Source organism: Phasianus colchicus, chromosome 19 (genome assembly GCF_987193195.1).
Source record: "Phasianus colchicus chromosome 19, bPhaCol1.hap1.1, whole genome shotgun sequence".
Classification (NCBI taxonomy): domain Eukaryota; kingdom Metazoa; phylum Chordata; class Aves; order Galliformes; family Phasianidae; genus Phasianus; species Phasianus colchicus.
This window is the reverse complement of record NC_143454.1, coordinates 11736509-11753971: the sequence shown is the minus strand read 5'-3', so window position 1 is coordinate 11753971 and position 17463 is coordinate 11736509. Positions and strand designations below refer to the sequence as shown.

General features: G+C 51.1%; 2 protein-coding genes across 4 annotated transcripts in view; one reads left to right on the top strand and one right to left on the bottom strand.

Annotated features, from left to right (window-relative positions):
• Positions 1 to 10454, bottom strand: part of SCAI (suppressor of cancer cell invasion) — a 35769-nt gene extending 25315 nt beyond the window's left edge. The window contains exons 1-3 of one of the 3 annotated variants that reach the window (XM_031601994.2): positions 10314 to 10454; positions 10160 to 10204; positions 941 to 1072 (exon numbers count right to left, since the gene is read on the bottom strand). In XM_031601994.2, the coding sequence (XP_031457854.1) occupies positions 941 to 1072; positions 10160 to 10204; positions 10314 to 10366 (230 nt within the window). In that variant the 5' untranslated portion in view covers positions 10367 to 10454. Of the gene's footprint in view, positions 1 to 940; positions 1073 to 9132; positions 10126 to 10159; positions 10205 to 10313 lie in introns of those variants that run through there. The other 2 variants (XM_090121282.1, XM_090121283.1) reach the window with 2 other exon arrangements.
• Positions 10406 to 12204, top strand: RPL35 (ribosomal protein L35; the record flags this gene model as incomplete). The annotated part of the gene is made up of 4 exons (XM_031601999.2): positions 10406 to 10924; positions 11119 to 11255; positions 11434 to 11515; positions 11984 to 12204. Coding segments are annotated over 4 exons (888 nt in total), but the record flags the coding sequence as incomplete, so codon positions are not given.
• Between the last annotated feature and the right edge of the window lie 5259 nt (positions 12205 to 17463).

Here is a 17463-nt window from a genome sequence, read left to right as displayed (position 1 = left end):
ACTTTTAAAGCACATGAAAAACATTGTCAATCTTTTGTGGGGAGAGGTGCACATCTTTGCTAACCATCTGTGTTTGAATAACAGTAAGCTGTATGGGCCCAAACACCCAGTATTACTCAGAGACCAGTAAGAGGTTGAACTGCCAACAAGATATGAGCTAAAAAGCATGTTGCTTAAGAGACTCTACAGCAAAACTCAGAAATAAAACAGCTCTTGAAAACATAATCTTTAACTCAGCATACATTGAAACAGGAAACCTATATCACTGTTTCTAATTGGAACTATTTTCCTTCAACTCCTCTTTCTCTTATTCCCTTTCTTATCGGTGCTGACAAAACAGATAGACTTACCTTAAAAATGCTTTGTTACCTTCCTCCACAGTCTATATTAAACACCTGTTTCACCAGACACGGACAATATAGACTAAAATTTGGACGCTGCTGTTTATCACTTTCTAAATTGCCTCCAAAAAAATATTCCCGGACACTTTCCCTCCCACCTAAGGCAGTCCTCCTCATCCTGGCACAGAGACAGGGGTTTCTGTGGTGATGCCTTTTGCAGTTGCATGCAGTTTATGCTGTACAGTGACATCTGGTCCTCAATCAGGTGTTTCAATCACAATGTTTCAAATATTAATTCTACCAATTTCATGGAATTGACAACTCCTAGCTTACTGCTAACTGACACAACTGAGACATTTAACTCACATTTGTCACATCATCTTCCCTACCATCTCAGGAGAAATGCATGAATCTCTACTCCTACACACATTCTCATGTATCTGGTCAAAAACTACCCATACAGAAGCACGAACTGCTCTCTCCTAAACAAACTTCCTGGTTTTGAGTTTAAAATGCTAGTTATATATTCAGCATCAGTTGCATGCTCAAACACACATTCCAATGCTTTTCTGAAGCAATTCTGATAAACATGCACTAACCTTAGGCCATTGAATAACTGTTTAGATTTATCCAGCAAGTAGCAAAAATCCGTAACTGTTTTCCTCTCTGCTTGGGGAATATCATCTTCAGCTCCTCCTGATGACATGATTTGTTTTAGGGCAAACTCAGTCCTATGAAGAAGAAAACAAAATATTACTCAGTAATTGAGGGCTACTGTGAATTCATCCAGATTGCATGCATGTTCCACAGGGATAGTGACAACAAGCATGCAATTCCCCCACAGGTTACTCTTCTTAAGAGTCTTTAAAACTAAAGCTGAGAACCAAAGCATGGGACTAATTACTGCACAATGCAATAGATAACAAAGCAAAATTAAAAATGGCACAAGAGTCATAAAATAAAGTAACTGAGGACTGTACTCACAAACACAAAACTGCCAATAAAAGGATATTAACATAAACAACACTTCGTACATAGAGAAATCTTCTCTAAATTTGCCTTTCTGCAGAGGTGTTTATCCCCTGCTGTATCTAGGCACTAGTCCCACTTCTGTTTACATTTCATTTTCTTTCTGGGACTGTTGAAAACTGTAGTTCGCAAGCTGTTATCAATATAACATAGCAAAATTGGACAAAATGGCTTTTATAGTCTAACTTAAAACATACATACATAGAAGATTACCTTTCTAACAGCCAAAAGTAAGCTACATGCGTCTCAAAAGCAGCAACTGCTGCCAGGTCTTTGGCTCTTCTGTGCTTTCAAAGAATTTTGGTGCAAGTTGAAACACAACCCCACGTGGGCCAATGCAGAGCTTTTACCTCCAGCAACTTCTCCACCAGATTGGTAAGTACTTCTATTAAATAAGTTTCCAACTTGTGCAGAGGCTCTGTTTGGACCTTGTTAGCATAAATAATTACCCCAAAGTCCCAGTTCAAGCCAGAAAATAGCACAGCTAACTCCTTACAGTCAGTGGAAAGTACCCACAAGTATCTTCCATCAGTTGTAAAGATAAACCTTCTCAACAACTAGGCAGACTGAAGAGAGAGCTCAGAGCATTTCACTCCCACCAAAAGCAGAAGAAATTAGTGATTTCCATCTGCTCTGGGGACGTTAGCAAGTATGTGCTGCCATGATTCTCTAGGTCAGACAAGATGCAGCACACATTCATTTGGTTTTAAACACCTACGTGATCGTGCAGCACAGCATTACTGCAAAAGCATGGGGTGCACTGCACAAAGTGCTTGCTGAAGAGTTCCAGAAAAATGTAGCAAGCATCTCTGCAGGTAACTGCAATACAGGTGCCAGACAACGGAGGAGTTCAAAACACACCAAAAAGATGTCAAAACCTGTTGGTACAAGTCCAGCAAAGCTGAATATGAATATTGTGAAGCACCAGCCTGCATCTGAAATCTCTAAGCATTTATGGTCACACAGCATGAAACACACAACAGTAAGAACTGAGAGAACCAACACACGAAACTGAGAGGAAAGGGGGGAGCTGACAAACAAAGGTCAGAAGTGGCCAGGAGGTGATTCAGGAGTTTCAGGAGGACAGACAGTACCCCAGGTCCCACGTGCTCGGCAGCAAGCTTGAGCTAAATCCTGCGGCGAGGCCCTTGGTTCTGCAGCACCCCACTGGGTAGGTCGGACACTCTAGAGTAACTTCAGATACATTTTTGAAAATTGAGGGATTTGCGTAAATTGCAAAGCACATTTCATACAGTCAATATACTATTCCCAAATTTAATTCAGTGGTACAGTCCATTTCACCTTATGCTGCTTTTAATTACATCTGCCACAACTGTTACCAATGCTGGCCAGCTGACTCTGTTGGCCCAGGAGCAGGCAAGTAAAACCAACTGCAAATCTCAGAGTCCATCAGACCCTCTGCAAATAAGGCTGTTTATGCAATCAATAAAAGATAAGCCAGAGAATTCACTGCCTGCTGCTTTAAAAGGTATCAGGAGACAGAAGAAAATTCTTGCAGAGAAACCATAAAAAGCTAGGAAAGAACAAAAACTGAGAATGACTGAATTAAGGAAAAAAAGAAAGACTTTTCAGATTGTAGGCAGTTAAGATGCACTTTGAAAGTCTGTGCCAAGCCCAGACAGTTCCTAATTATTTAGCACAATACTAATTTGTGGGAAGTCAGAAGAACTGGGGGGGGGGGAAACAAAAACAGAGATCAGTCAGCTGAATAGCTGAATATGAAACATTCTGGAGATTATTCAGCTTCATGATGTGACAATCAGTATGAGGATCTGAGCCTATTCATGAAGCAAAGGGCCAAAGTACCTTTTCTGTTCATTGGAAAAAATTATGAAAAGCAGGGAGAACAACCTGTCCTCTTGTCAGAGATTTCTGCTGCAGGGATCTAGGAAACAAACCACATTTAAGCACATTCTGACACTGCAGACCCCTTGAAAAATTAGTATGCCATGGAGATATTCCACTACCACATTCATTTTATTCATCTGTACACAGGTTCAGGAAAGAAAAAAAATGCATGTTGCAAACAATCTACACATTGTATGAAAGCAGCCAGAAGCTTGAGTTTAGATTAAAAAGTGATATTATAAAGCCAGGATTAGGAGTAAGAGGCAGAGAATGACACGAGGCACCATACAATCCCCAGCACTACCCCTAATGCCACTTAAAATGGTAGAAGAGCATCCATCTTTATCCAAGAGCTCATGTTCACTCCACCAGAGCATGCAGGGCAGAAGGGCTTGCAGGCACCCTCAGAGGATGCCAAGACTTCACAGAACAGTTGGAACTGAAAGGCAACAGGAAAGCTTGTATGGGAAATGGATGAAAGCTTCACAACACTAGCAAGTATTTACTATTTTTTTTTAAAGTTATTTCCACTTCCCTGTGGTTCGCTGTCTTTTGGATAAGGTTTTCCAGGCTCAGTTGGAAGGGAAAAAGACTGTTCAAGTCAAAGACAAGCACTCCCAACCAGCCTGGTACTCAGACTCAAGCTTGCAAAGCAAGGCACGCTTTGTGAATGGTGAAAGAACACCCTAGCTTAAATAAATCATGCTAACAATGAAAGCCAAGCACAGATATGTTAAATAACTGTATTACATGCACATCTCCTTAGCCAGATGTATTACTCAGCCAGGATTACTTAGCCTGCATTTCAGCTGTCTGATAGAAGAAGGTGGTCACAGCTTATCCACTGAGACAAAACCTCATTCCACAGAAAAATTAGTGATCCCACAGGTGCATGGCATTCCGTACAGATGGAAGCTAGAAGCATATCACCTCTGTGCATGCAAAACAAGGGGTCAGAGCTACATAAGCAGAGCTGGCTGGACACGGTCCCTCAGCTCCTGACAGCCTTTGTACAGCCTCTCCTTTGCTAAGCCAGGACAGCCACATCATATGAACATCAGAGGATAAAAGGGTACCTATTAGTGCTTTATCTACTTCATTTAAATGGTCAATTGAAAAACACATTCCTCTCACTAGAGATCAACATTTGACTTCGAACTCTCATCTGCAAGAGGTGAGCAATCTCCTTATATGGACATTTGCTGCACATTTGCTCTGCCCTTTAACAAAGCAATGGAAGCACACAGTGCTGAAAGTAAGCGATACGGAGCACTGATACTTCACATATGTGACAAACAAACTGTCTTACTTCAAACCAGAACTTAGAATTTTAGACATTTGTACTTCAAGCCATCACTTCCATAAGCAACCTTACGATTTCCTAACCATAGGCATGAATAAATATTTCAGAAGCAACCCTTCCAGAAAGAATACATCACATGTGTAGCAGGTGATTTTGTGCACTTTGCAAATACTCTGGAGTTCCAGCCTCTCACAGATAAAGTTTAGATGTTAAACGTTCAATTCACACTATGCAGATAAACAAATTTATTATTATCTGGAGAAGTAATCAATGTGACCCAGTGAAGCTTCTCGGCTAAAATTAGAACAAGAATTCGTATTTTATTTCAAGCTCCAGTTGTTTTGATCACTGAGCTTTCAGCTCTGTCCCTTAAATAACCCACACACAACCTTCAGAACAGGACAGTGAATGCAAGCCTAACACAGCCCAGGACGGTTGATGCTGGGAAGGGGAATAGGAGGGAAAGGAAAATAATCTCTTCTTTGGCCAAAGCACTGCTCCTATATTTATCACCCACCTACCTGATGACAGCGAAGAGAAAACCAAGCAGTGAATGAGACTGGGTCGGGGTTGGCTGTGCTGAGCACCAGAACTCGTACTTCTGTGACAGATGTAACACAAGGCAGTACCTGTCACATGAACAATGTCTCCTAAAATCTTGCTGATCTGGAGTTTCATTGCTTGCATTAAATACAAATGGCAGGACAGCAACACCCATTAAAAGGAAAAAAAAATAATAGTAATTGCTGCCTCTGCATTATGCCAACATTCTTTCCCATGTCACCCTCTAAGGAAAATCAAATAAAAAGAAGCTGCTGTTCTATGATGGATGGGCCAGAATCACACTGCTGTCATTGGCCGGGAGAAATAAGAGTATTTTAGTTCACAGCACTTGCCTTTGTCAAGCAACACATCTACGTTTGCTGTTTGCCTCTCTTTCCTTCTAACAACAGGCATTCTCAGCTCCTGTGTTTTCTTCCAGAGCCAGAGTGCATGTTTTGGGAAAACCAACTGTGTGTTCCCATGTAATCTGCTCTGTGCAAGTCCTGACACGACACGACAGCAAGCACTACCAACTGGAGGTCCAATGCCTGCACACCCAGCAGGCGCAGCCCAGCCTCAGCCTCTGCCCACCCTCAGCAGGAGCCTCAGGAAGCCCAGCAGGGACACGGCCAATGCTCTGAATTCTGCTCCACTCTGAGGCAAACAAATCTGAGTATTGAGAATGCAGTGCCAACCTTATAATTTCAGTTTCAAATAAGTGCTTAATCTATTGGATCAGGTTTTGTTGTACGCTTTTTATTGCTTACAGCACACCTGTTTGTATCCAGAACCGCAGCTGTGGCAGCTGTTCCTCCAGAACAGCACAGAGCCATTCACCACAGAGACAGAAATCTGTCCCTGCTTGTCCTCCACATCCAGGGATCATCCAGGCCCCAGAAGCAGCAGCCTTCCGAAAGCGTCTCTGGGCAGGCTCACTTTTACACAAGGCACCACCACAGGGTGCGACTGACCTGCACCAATTACCTTCATGGCACAGAATTTTTGCTTCTCTCCTTTATGTTCTTGCCAGTGGCAATCTGTTCCACACTTGTGCTCTCCGTGCCCTCTGTGATCCCTCTTTCACTGCAGTTCACAACCTCTTGTGTATAAGATGTTGAAAGGGCAAAGGCTAAAAATGCCCTCCCAGCTGGGCCTCTGCCCTTGCACTGACTTGGCTTGTTTGTGACCAAAGATGAGCTCAAGCTCAAAGTCAGGCCGAGGCAGAGCTTCTGGGCTATCAGAGTACAGGGATCCCAAAGAATGGTTCAGAAGGAATGTGGAGGAGGATGCACCTATTTCTTAATTCAAAGAGTGACTCTGCAGTGGTGCCTGCATGCCACCTACATGGTGCTTAGCAGTCATTTGCTCTGTATGAAAGAGCAGAAGGAAAAAAAGAACATCAGGCGAGCTTGCTCTTGGCAGGGGTGGGAGGGAAAAGGAGAAAAACACCATCAGCTGCTGCGGGCTGAGCCGTGTGTATTTACATTTCACAAGCTAAACCATTTAGTGGTTTATTTACACACAATGTGCTTGGAGCAGCTAAAATGCCAGTTGTGTTTTATCTTGATTTTGTGGCAATGCACATAAGCCGTGAGAGCGCATGAACAGTCTGCAAATGAAACACAAACCTCACACATCTGGAAACATCCACAAACCAATACAACCCAGAGTTCAAAGGCAACCATCAAGTCACAATAAAGCAGTGCATGCTGGAGGAATTGCCCAGCCCCATCTAACTTTCATAACCAAGACAACCTACAGCAAGGCATAGGGGGCCCCAGGTCCCTCTGGGCTACCCCTCCATGTTAGAGCAAGGAGGGAGCTGCAGCCAGCTCCATTTTATGCACATCTGATGGCAGGACGCCAACACAACTGTTGACTGAGCCAAATCTGGGCCCCCTTGAACTAAGCCATCACCTAGAGCAGTGTGGAAAAGCACATGCCTCTTGTATCCGCAGCGGCCAAGTTCCTGAAAAGCATCCGAGTTGCAAGATAGCTGTTTTTTTTTCCTGGACTCAGAAAAGGACTGATGTATTAACTCTTTTATATACGCTCCCAGTTCAAAACTGAAAGGTTGCTGTATGATGGAACCTGTTGCTACGTGATGCAGAGAATTAGGAGAGTTCCTCATAGTAAGGCCACCCATTTGATAGATAGCCCAAATGACAGCTCGGGCCAACACGTGAACGCACAGGCAGCTGTCACTGCACGCTCCAGCTCGTCAGCGCTCTCAGCCAAGGTGCAGGTGGCTGCCTTCCAACAGGAACCTCATGCTGACAACAGAGAACGCAGCACAGGCGAGGGACAGCCTTTTGGTCAGGTCAGCTCTCACCCTCCTTCCAAACCGATTCTTGGCAGTGAGCTGCCAGTAAGCATAGGTACTGTACAGAGAGCATCACTGGGAATTTCTCCAGAGTAAAGACTGCTCCTGGACCATTACCTGGCAGCAGAGAAAATCCTCCGCTGACTGCTGTTTTAATTATATAGAAAGTCAGCTTCTGGTCTGTGTTCCATTATAATAGTAGCAATAATTAAAAGTACTTCAAGCGAGGAGTCCTCTGAACCTGCTGTTCCATCCAGGCTTCTTGGCATCGCACACTTCCCTTCTTGACTGATATCCTTAGGGAACCAGGCTGATGGTTATTCTGTTCTGCTCCTGTTACAGGTCTGTACTGCGCTCTCTCAGCGCATGTAAGCTGCTAGGTAATATTTGTGTTGGCAGCTGATTCGCATACTTTATGGAAGCAGACCTCCATCTGACCCTCCACGCAGCTCCCACACACAACTTGGTCCGCTCCTTCAGACAGCTTCCTTCTGCTGCAACACACGCCGTTCCTGTTCCCAGCCCTTCTGAAAGCTACAAATCCAGAGGAGAGCTGACGTGCTCAGAACGAGCAGCCTGGCTACAAGAGGCAAGCCTGCAGAATGTCTTTAGACAAACCTACTGAAGAAAATGAGTGCAGAAATTACATGTAGATGTCCTGGTTTTTCTCCTACAAAGTTTGCTCTAACTAAACATTTCTGTGAAACATTTCTGAACATTCTGTGAAAAAAAAGACACCAACACACAGATTTCTGTGATAAAACTGGTAGCTGTATTTTGTCTTTTTCTTTACTTCCAAAAATATAGCCCAGCCTTAAATATTTAGGCAGTAACATTGCCTCAGAAAACACTTTCACGCTAGAACTCTTCCTTCTTCCCTAAATGACACCATCCATAGCAAAAAACAAGCCAAAGTCATGTTTTCAGATGACCAAATTCATCTTCGTTACCCATTCACCCTGTGCCTATCAACAGCTCCATTTAAAGCCAGCACAGCTAAACCAGAACAAAGCGATGCAGAGAGCAGGAGTGCGATGGCTGCAGTCAGCCCAGGGCTGCAGGCACTGCACGGCAAAGGGAGAGAGCCCTGATGCCCCATCCCCCACCTCAGCAAACCCATGCCTTCAGTGCAGCGTTATGGAAAACATCTCCATATAGAACTCATTCAGATTGTGAAGATTTACAACATTCTGAATTGCCATTCATCATTTCATTACTTCCTTCCACCAAATAATACAGTCGTACAGAAGTGCATAACACAAACAAGCCATACACTCTTTCCATTGGTGAACACTTTCAGCATTTTATCTCTTGTACATTTAGATCCTCAGGTGAATTCGTCAAACAAAGAACACAGAACTGTATCATCCTATACGTAAGGGCTCTTCCCAACTTGTCATCTTTGTGAGAAAAACTTCCAACGCCTGGAAAGGAAGCGGACTGCCGACTGAATTTTGACTGCGTGTTTACCTACATTTCAAAATCATACAATGATGACAATTGTGTAGCACAATCAAATATTTATTCTCTCCATCTGATTCCTGTGAATAGCTTTTATATTTCCTGCAGCAAACACCCGGCTATCACATTTGTGTATGCTATCTGTATTATTTCAGCAGCCCAGACAGAATGGAGAATTATACTCTTCTCATTAAGTGACTCGCCATTTCTCTGAACAAAACAGAACTCAGTTTATCAACAAATCTTAGAAGAGGCTGACTTACCCAGTTCCCACACAACACACCTTTCATCCCTGTGAGATGAATTACAGCCAGCTGCCACACTCCTCGCTTTTCATCGTTCCCCACACGGTCTGAGCGCAGCCACAGCAGTTATGCAAGGAGGTTCACCCAGGGTGACAGACAGCACCGCATCCGCCTCCTTCCACAGCCACAGCCACACCAGGTCGGTCTCCCACCATTCCCAATGACTGCTACCAACGCTGCAGCTTTGCCGCTTGCGGGAATGGTGGGAGGGCACATGCATGCTGGGAGATTCACTTGCACCAGCATTATCACCATTATACGATGCTGCTCTGCATCAGCTTAGACACAACACCGAGATCCACGGCTTGCCTTTGGGCAGCTCTCGCAAAATTTGGCTTTTCTATGACAATGGCTCCATTTTGCAGGTCAGAGGACTAGGATTACTTTGCCGAGATAAGCTCAGAGCCCTGTTATAACACTACAGGAGCATAATTCAGACAGACAAAAACACGTCCTATTCTGTGCGGTGAGAGATCGAGGCCGGACCTAAAACCCGACAGCCCGACGGCGGACGTTTTTCCGGAGCAGACTGCAGCGTCCGCGCCCGCACGGGCGGCAACAGACCCGGTAACAGAGCGGGGATCGGCGGGACCCGCACCCAGCTGCCGGCCCCGAGGGCGTCCCGCACCACCTGTGGCCCCGAGCCGCCTCGGCACGGCGCAGGAACGGGCGACGAGGAGCCGCCGCAGGGAGCGTCCAACGGCACGGCTCCAGCGCGGCCCGGGGACGGGATCGCGGAACCCGCCGTGAGCTGCGCCCGGCCGGCCCTGCGGAGGGGCGGCAGCGGCGGTGGGCACGGGGCAGTTCAGGCGGTCAAAATAACTGCGATCGTTCTGCGAAACGAGGCCTGACCCCCACCGGCGTGTCACGCCGCGGCTCTCCCCCGCCAGACGCACAGCCCGCTGCCCCCGCCCCTCCGCGGCGCCCCACAGGGAGGTGATGGAGGTGATGGAGGTGCCCGCGGCCCCGCCGCCCGCCGCCTCACCTGGGCTTCCGCTTTCGGCGGGGCTCCTCCGCCGGGCCGGGAGTTCTGCGGGGACGACACAGCGGTGAGGGGCGCGCCGCCGCCGGGCCTGCTCCGCTCCGCGCCGCCCGTTCCTGCCCGCCCCGCCCCGACCGCGCCGCTCCGCCCCCCGCACCTGGAGGCCGGGCCGGAGCGGGGCAGGCGCTGCCGGGCCGCTCCTCTCACCATCCGCGCCGCCCCGGGCGAGGCCACCGGCGCCGCGGCCACCGAGGCTCGGGCTGCGCGGAGCGCGGCCGCCGCCTCACGCCGGTCCCGGCCGGCCTCGCCCCGCCCCCGCCCCTTCCCATTGAGCGAACGGCCGGGCCGGCGGCCACGCCGTCCTCCGATTGGCGGAGCGCGCCGTCACTCCGTGCGGCCCCGCCCTCTCCGCGGTACCGCCGTTCGGCGAGAGGCGGCCGGCGTGCGGCAGCGCCACCCTGCGGTGAGGCCGGGGAGGCGCGCAGACATCCGGGCCGCTCCGCATCCCGCCCGCGCGCCCCGCCCTCACGAACCCGCCGCTCCCGGGGCGCGACCGCCGCACCTCGGCCAGAGCCGCAAAGGCGGCTCCGCGCTGACGGCGACCGCGCCGGCACCGAAGCGCCGCCGCCGCCGCCCCGCCTTCCCTGGCCGCGCCCCCGCGGGGGTGTGGCGGCGCGCGGCCCCTCCTCCTCCCCCCGCCCATTCGCGGGCTCCGCCGGTGCCTCCCCTTCCCTTTTCCGCCCGGACCGCGCCGGAGTCGCCATCATGGTGAGTGCCGCGGCCCTGAGCGCCGCCATCCGCCGCCATCCGCGGGCCCTCGGCCGCCCCCGCCGCGGCGCCGGGCTCGGGCTCACCGCCATCGCGGGGTGGGGGCGGAGGGGGGGGCGGGCGGCGGCGCGGGGAGGCGGAAGGCCCGGCACGGGGCTGACGGCACGGGGCTGACGGCTGTCCGCCGCCCGCAGGCCAAGATCAAGGCCCGAGACCTGCGGGGGAAGAAGAAGGAGGAGCTGCTGAAGCAGCTGGACGACCTCAAGGTGGAGCTGTCACAGCTGCGCGTGGCCAAGGTGACGGGCGGGGCCGCCTCCAAGCTGTCCAAAATGTGAGTGGGGAGCGGACCGTGGGGGGGAGAGCGGGGCCGGGGCCGCTGCTGCTGCGGCAGGCGGCGCGCTGCAGATGTGCTGTCGCGGGGCCGCGCTGCTGCTGGGCGCTCCTGGTTTGAAATGTTTGAAATGTCCGCCGGCCGCCCCTCTGAGCTGATCTGTTTTCATCCTTCGCAGCCGCGTGGTGCGGAAGTCCATTGCCCGAGTCCTGACCGTGATCAATCAGACTCAGAAGGAGAACCTGAGGAAGTTCTACAAAGTAAGTCCACCCTTCTGCTGTAGTTATCGGTGTTGTCAGCTCAGTGGGAGTCTGCAGCAGCCTTCCTGCGAGGCACGGCCCACTTCTGGAAGGAGCGGTGCCTGCAGTGCAGACACTGTAGCTAAGTGTTGGTTATGCTGCAAGCGACTGAGCGATTCTTTCTCTCAGGGCTTTTTGATTACTTTCCAAATGTTACTTGTTAGGAATTTGGATTGCTTGGAATAGGAGAAAAATAACGTTTCAAGAAGTAAGGTTCAACCTTACAACCAATTTCTCATCTGAGTCAAAGTTAGTACAACTGGTACAGAAGTTGGTATCAGCTCATGTTTTGCAGCAGATAGCTCCAGTTAAAAGAAGCTTGAGGTGCTGCTGCGAGTCTTTATGGGCAGCTTGGCTCGCTGTGTGCTCACGCTACTGGTCCCCATATTGCCATCTCTTGACCTCTACTTTTGTATGTTTTGAAAACAGGGCAAAAAATATAAGCCTCTCGATCTGCGGCCGAAGAAGACTCGTGCCATGCGGCGCAGGTTAAATAAACATGAAGAAAACCTGAAGACCAAAAAACAGCAACGAAAAGAACGTTTGTACCCTGTCCGAAAATATGCCATCAAGGCATAAGAGTGCAGTGTACCAGAAGTTCTTAATTACATTGGCTGAGTATGTGTCATTAAATAGAACTTTGTTTGGAAGGTGTCAGTGGTGTTCTCTTGAATAGCAGTGAGATAAAGATGTCATCAGCTTCATGGAGAGAAACAGGATTCGCAAAGTGCCTGTTTGAGCTTTTACTGTTAATGAATTTACTAACATAATTTGCAGCTGAAGATTATTTTTCCTTTGTGAAGAGTGAACAAATGAATACAGATCTGTGAACCTGGTTCAACTTAACATGTAAGGCAAAAAAATTTTAATTTGAGGTTCATTTAAAATCGAAATTGCGCGGTTTACAGTCAGCTGGTGTTCATAGCTTAAAGAGCTCGAGAACAAACATTTTTGTCTTGTCCCAGTAGTTACGTGTTGTGGAGGTGAGCTGCTTTGCTGAGGGGTCTTAGTGGGCTTCCTTGAAACTGAAGATTTCCCACCTGGAAATCTAAGGTGTTATTTGCACTGCAGCCACTTACAGCGGCTTCTTTTAAACTAATATCTCCAGAGAGTAGAGCAGGTTCATGTGGCCTTCTGGTCTTGGAGGAGACCTGAGAACTGCAGCATTGTAGCTGAAATCTACTGCCTTTGCAGTATTACCTAGAGGATCCAATCTGCTGTACAGAGCCTGATTAGGGGCATTGTTTCAGATCTGAGAAAGCATGCTGAAGGATGACGCAATGAACTGAACCAGTAAAGGTAGTATTTACATTTCTGTGGAGTTCAGCACATAAACACTGATTTCTGAGGTTCAACAGTATGCTGTTCTGCTATCATTAACAGCATCACAAGTGTTGGATAGCAGATCCCAAGCCTCTCTTGCACATAAAACCAAAAGGTCTGTTGTAAGATGTCCACGATAAGTTGTAGCAGCACTTTCCTTCAAGATGGTTGGTGCAGGGCTGCAGAGGGATTGCAGCAGGTGCCTGCAGGCAGTAGCTTGCACAAGCTACTGTGAAATCTGCACGCTGATGTTGCGCTCACCCAGAGAGTTAAAGAGTATAATGATGACCCATTTCTAATAGCATGCAGGGTATTTCTTTTGAATGAGAATTGTCCTGCCAGGTCATTGCTAGCATGTGAGATGGGAAAGGAGGAAATTTGGTTACAGTTGAAGAGTTAGGATGGCATGAAAGTTTCTGACCAAGTATTTCTTCTGTGTGCATTTGGAGGCTGACTGCAGCGAAACAAAATACAGCAGCCACGGCAGAGAAAGCTGGTTTAACCAGAATATTGTTACCTTGAGAGTTTGTAGGCAGTCTCCTGTCTCACGGTTCCAAACGTTAACCTGTGAAGCACAGAACTGGTTAAATTTTCTGTCCCCTGCTGGAGTCTTTTAGAGCCCAGCATTCTGATTCTGCAGGCCTTTTTTGGTTCTGATGTAATGAAGAGTTGCTCAGTGCTGTGATGCAGCAGTGATGGCTTGTGTTAGTGAAATTGATGAATTCAAACAGAAGAAATTCTCTACTCATCAGGGAGTCCTTCCAAAAGATTGGATCCAGATTCTGTTCAGGGAAAAGATCTTAATTCTGCTCACTGAACTCAGCATACAAATGAAGGATTTTTAAGCCTCAAATAAATTGTAACCAGAGAGAGGTCTAATTATGTGTGGTAAAGTGAATTTCCCATATACTGAGCTCTTAGGAGGGATAGCTTTACAATGATGCTAATATTGGCTGTGTGATAGCTTTGTTCAGAGCTTAGTGTGGACCTGAACATGATATGTTTGGCACTAAAGGAGACCCAGCCAGGCAAGCTGTGGGCTCAAGCCCTGTAGGGGTCCAGGCTGCTGAAGTACACTTTAAGATGGAAAATTGCGTGTGGAAGCTTGGGCTCCGTGAGGCTGATACATTGCCTAAACAGAGGTGGGGTTGCAAGGTAGGTTGCTTCCCTTTCTGAATACCCTGCAGGGCCAGCAGCAGCCCGTGAGGAGAAACAGGAGCTTTTGACCAGTCCCAGGAGCCCAATGCCTGAACAGGGAGGGAAAGGTGCTCCTGTGTCCTGGCAATTGGGCAGGCTGGACAGGCTGTGCTCAGGTGACTTTGGGCTTTTTGGAGAGGCATCCTGTGCCCCAGCACTGCTAGGGGCAGCACTAAGCCTGATGGCTCTTAGCAGCATTCCTGTCACGGAGGAGCAGACGCGGTGATGTTGCCCTGATGGCCCACAAGTCCTGTCCTGAGCAGTGGGGTGTAAATTCCAGACTGATGTATGATCCCAGGAGCTGACTGCCTGTCGAGAGGAGCACGAGCTGTGGTGTGATTTGAAAGAAGATGGGGAGAAGCTGAATGCAGTGCTGGAGGCAGCATCAGAGTACACTTGAAGTGATGTGGCTGCTGCTGTCTGCCCCCAGCCAGGGATGTGAATGGGGAGAAAAAAGAAAAACAGAAAGAAACTTAATTACCAGGCACTGAATATCCCAGGAGAAGTCACAAGTTCGGGCAGCACTGGTGTGCACAGAGAAGACAACTTGGAGAGACAAACTTAACAGCAGCTTGAAGCTGCCATCACTGAACGCCTGAAGTCGTAGCACGGTGTGCTGCTGTTTGCAATTCCACGAGGTGCAGTTACGAGCAGTAATTCACGTTCCTTCCCTTCCCTGAGCACGCTGCTTCTGCTAAGGGTTCAGGTAGGGAAAGCATTTGTCGCTGCCGTCAGAACAAAAAGGACCCGTGTCCCCGGCCTTCGTGCCGAGCTTTGCGAGTTCAGCAGTTCGTGCTCGTTCCCCCTTACCTGAGAGTTCCAGAGGACGGCTGTGTTGTCCCAGTTGTCCCAGATCCCCGACGGCAGCTGTTTGCCGTCGGGTCTGAAGCACGCGCGCTCCTGCAGGGTCCGTGAGGGCAGGCGGTGCGGTGCGCAGCTCGTGCCTGGACCCGCGGGTCGGAGGCCGCTGCTGCCCCGCACCGCTCAGGACGAAAAGTCGCTGCGCTGCGCGGCGGTGCGGTCTCGCGAAGCGCCGGGCGGAGGCGGCCGTCGGGGGAGAACCTGCGGTCCCTGCGGGGAAGGAAGAGGGGATGGCGTCAGCGGGGGGTCCGCCGGGGCGGGATCGCCTCTTTCCGGAGGGGAGGGCCCTAACAGCGGGGGCGAGGAGCGGGGCCCGCGCCCACCTCCCGCCGTTCCTCCGCAGCCGCGTACCGGCGTCGCGACGAAGCGGCCGCCGCGCCGTGCCGGCTTTGACCGCGGGGCGGCACCCGCGAGGCTCGGGCGGAGCGCCTCTCCCGAGCGGCCGGAGCCGGCTGCCGCCCGCCGGGCCGCGTGACTCCGCTCCAAGAGAGCGGACGGTGGGCTCTCGAGGTGCGGGGCGGGCGAGGCGGGAGCGGAGCTGCGGGCCGTGCCGGCCGGGCAGGAAGGCTCGAATGCCGTGGGTGCGGTGGGGATGCGCCTGGAAGGTGCGCTGGAAACCCTCCCCGTGCCGCTGCAGAGGCTGAGCCCAGGCCCTCACGTAGCAGGGACGGTGCGGACAGAAGGGTCAGGGAGGGCAATAAAAATAGACCGCTGCAGCTGGCTCCGTCTTCAAAGCACGTTTGCAATGTGGGCACAGCACCAGGACACGCTCCCATCTGCTGCCTGACGCACGTTGCTCATTCCCCAGATCAGCAGCCCTGGCCAGACATAAGAAGCGAGGGAAGGGCTGATTCCTTCTGTCGAATTCTCCAGGTGCTGTGGATCCCATTGGCACAGCACTGTGACCACACAGCTCTCAGCGATGTCCAGCACGGGGCTGTGTACGGCAGGTGGCCTTGGAAGTGTGCTCTTTCCCCTGCAGGAGGAGCAGCCCTCCTCATGTGGCCTGGGGCTGGCACGGCTGGTGGAACAGGAAATGGCAGCTGTGGACACGGAGCTCTGGAGTTGGAATGAGGGCTGAGGTGCTTGGCACAGGGCTGGTCCCTTCCAGAGGTCCCGGTGTGCCTGAAACTGCAGATCGAGGCAGGCACCAACCTTCCTTCAGCTGCAGCTGGGAGAGCACCTGGAGCAGGGCCCACTGCACCACATCCTGCACACAGCCCCGCCAGTAACTGAGAAGGAAGCAGAGAGAGTTGAGGAGAACTGGGGCTTATCTGCTTCACTACCCATCCTGCCAGTCCCCTCAGGATCGGTCTGTGCCCTGCTGACCAGAGGGTGTTTGTAGAGCAAAGGATGCCATGCACGCAGCCACCCCCCACTCGGCCCCAGCCACCTTCCCTGGTTGCTGCATCACTGTGGCCTCAGGCCTCGCAGTCCCGCCGTGTCCCCATCTCAAGCTTCATTTGCTGCTCGCTGCCGCGCGGAGGGATTTTAATCTCTTAATCACGTTATGAGCAGAGGTGGTGCTGGGCGCGCACAGGAGGAATGTCTGGAAGTCAGCTGCGTCTGGCACGGCAGGAGCCTGTCCTGTCCCAGCCACGTGTCCCCACCACAGCCTGCCTGGTGACATCCGTCCCACTTGGCCCTGCCTGGCCAGCAGCACGAGGACGAGCGGCACTGTGCAGACCAGAGGCAGGCAGGGCTGCGTCCGGCCCAGCTCTGTGGCGGTGGCGGCACCCAGGGAGGTTTCAGGCATCACTGAGCTGCGTGTCCCAGCCCTGAGCAGGCGCTGAGAGGCGGCTCCGTGGCTGCGGCTGTGGGGGAGCGCATGGCACACAATAGCAGAGAAAGGCATCGGGGTGACTTTCGGTTGAGAAAAAGACGGAGCGGTGGGGGGCCGGGGAAACCCGAAGAACACATCATAATAACCCCTCGGGGAGACAAAGGCCCTTTGTTTTCGCTCATGGCTGGTGCTGTGTCAAGCAGGAGCGGGGCAGGCGGCAGGGATGCTTCCCAGCGCCCACACGGAGCAAAGCCTCGGGATGGGGCGGTCGGTGTGAGCTGCAGGTCCATGGGACCGGGCTGCGGTGCCCAGGTGGGGCAGGCAGCCACTGGGGAAGGAAGGACCGCGCTCAGGAAACGTCTGTCACTTGGGCGCAGAGTTCCTTGTTATCGTGGTGCTAATGGCAGCCCGGGCGTGCTTTCACAGGGGCGCTTCGCAGGAGGCCTCGCGGCTGCAATTAGCCAGCGCTGCCCTCCAGCCACGCGGTTCTCATTAACCTCACTCTGGGAACTCCCCGCTCCCCGCCCCTTCGGGCCCCACGCTCCCTCCTCTTGCCTGGCTCTGGGCAGCGGGGACGGAGGTGCCGGTGGCACCGCACACAGATGCCGTGCGGGTGCCTGCAGTGTGGGAGCGCTGCGGCCGGGGACGCGGTGCGGCCATGCTTCGTTTTTGCTGGTTTTTCTCCCAGAGGGAATGGAGGGATGCCCCTAACCCCAAACCCATCGCTGGATTGGTGCAGCAAGAG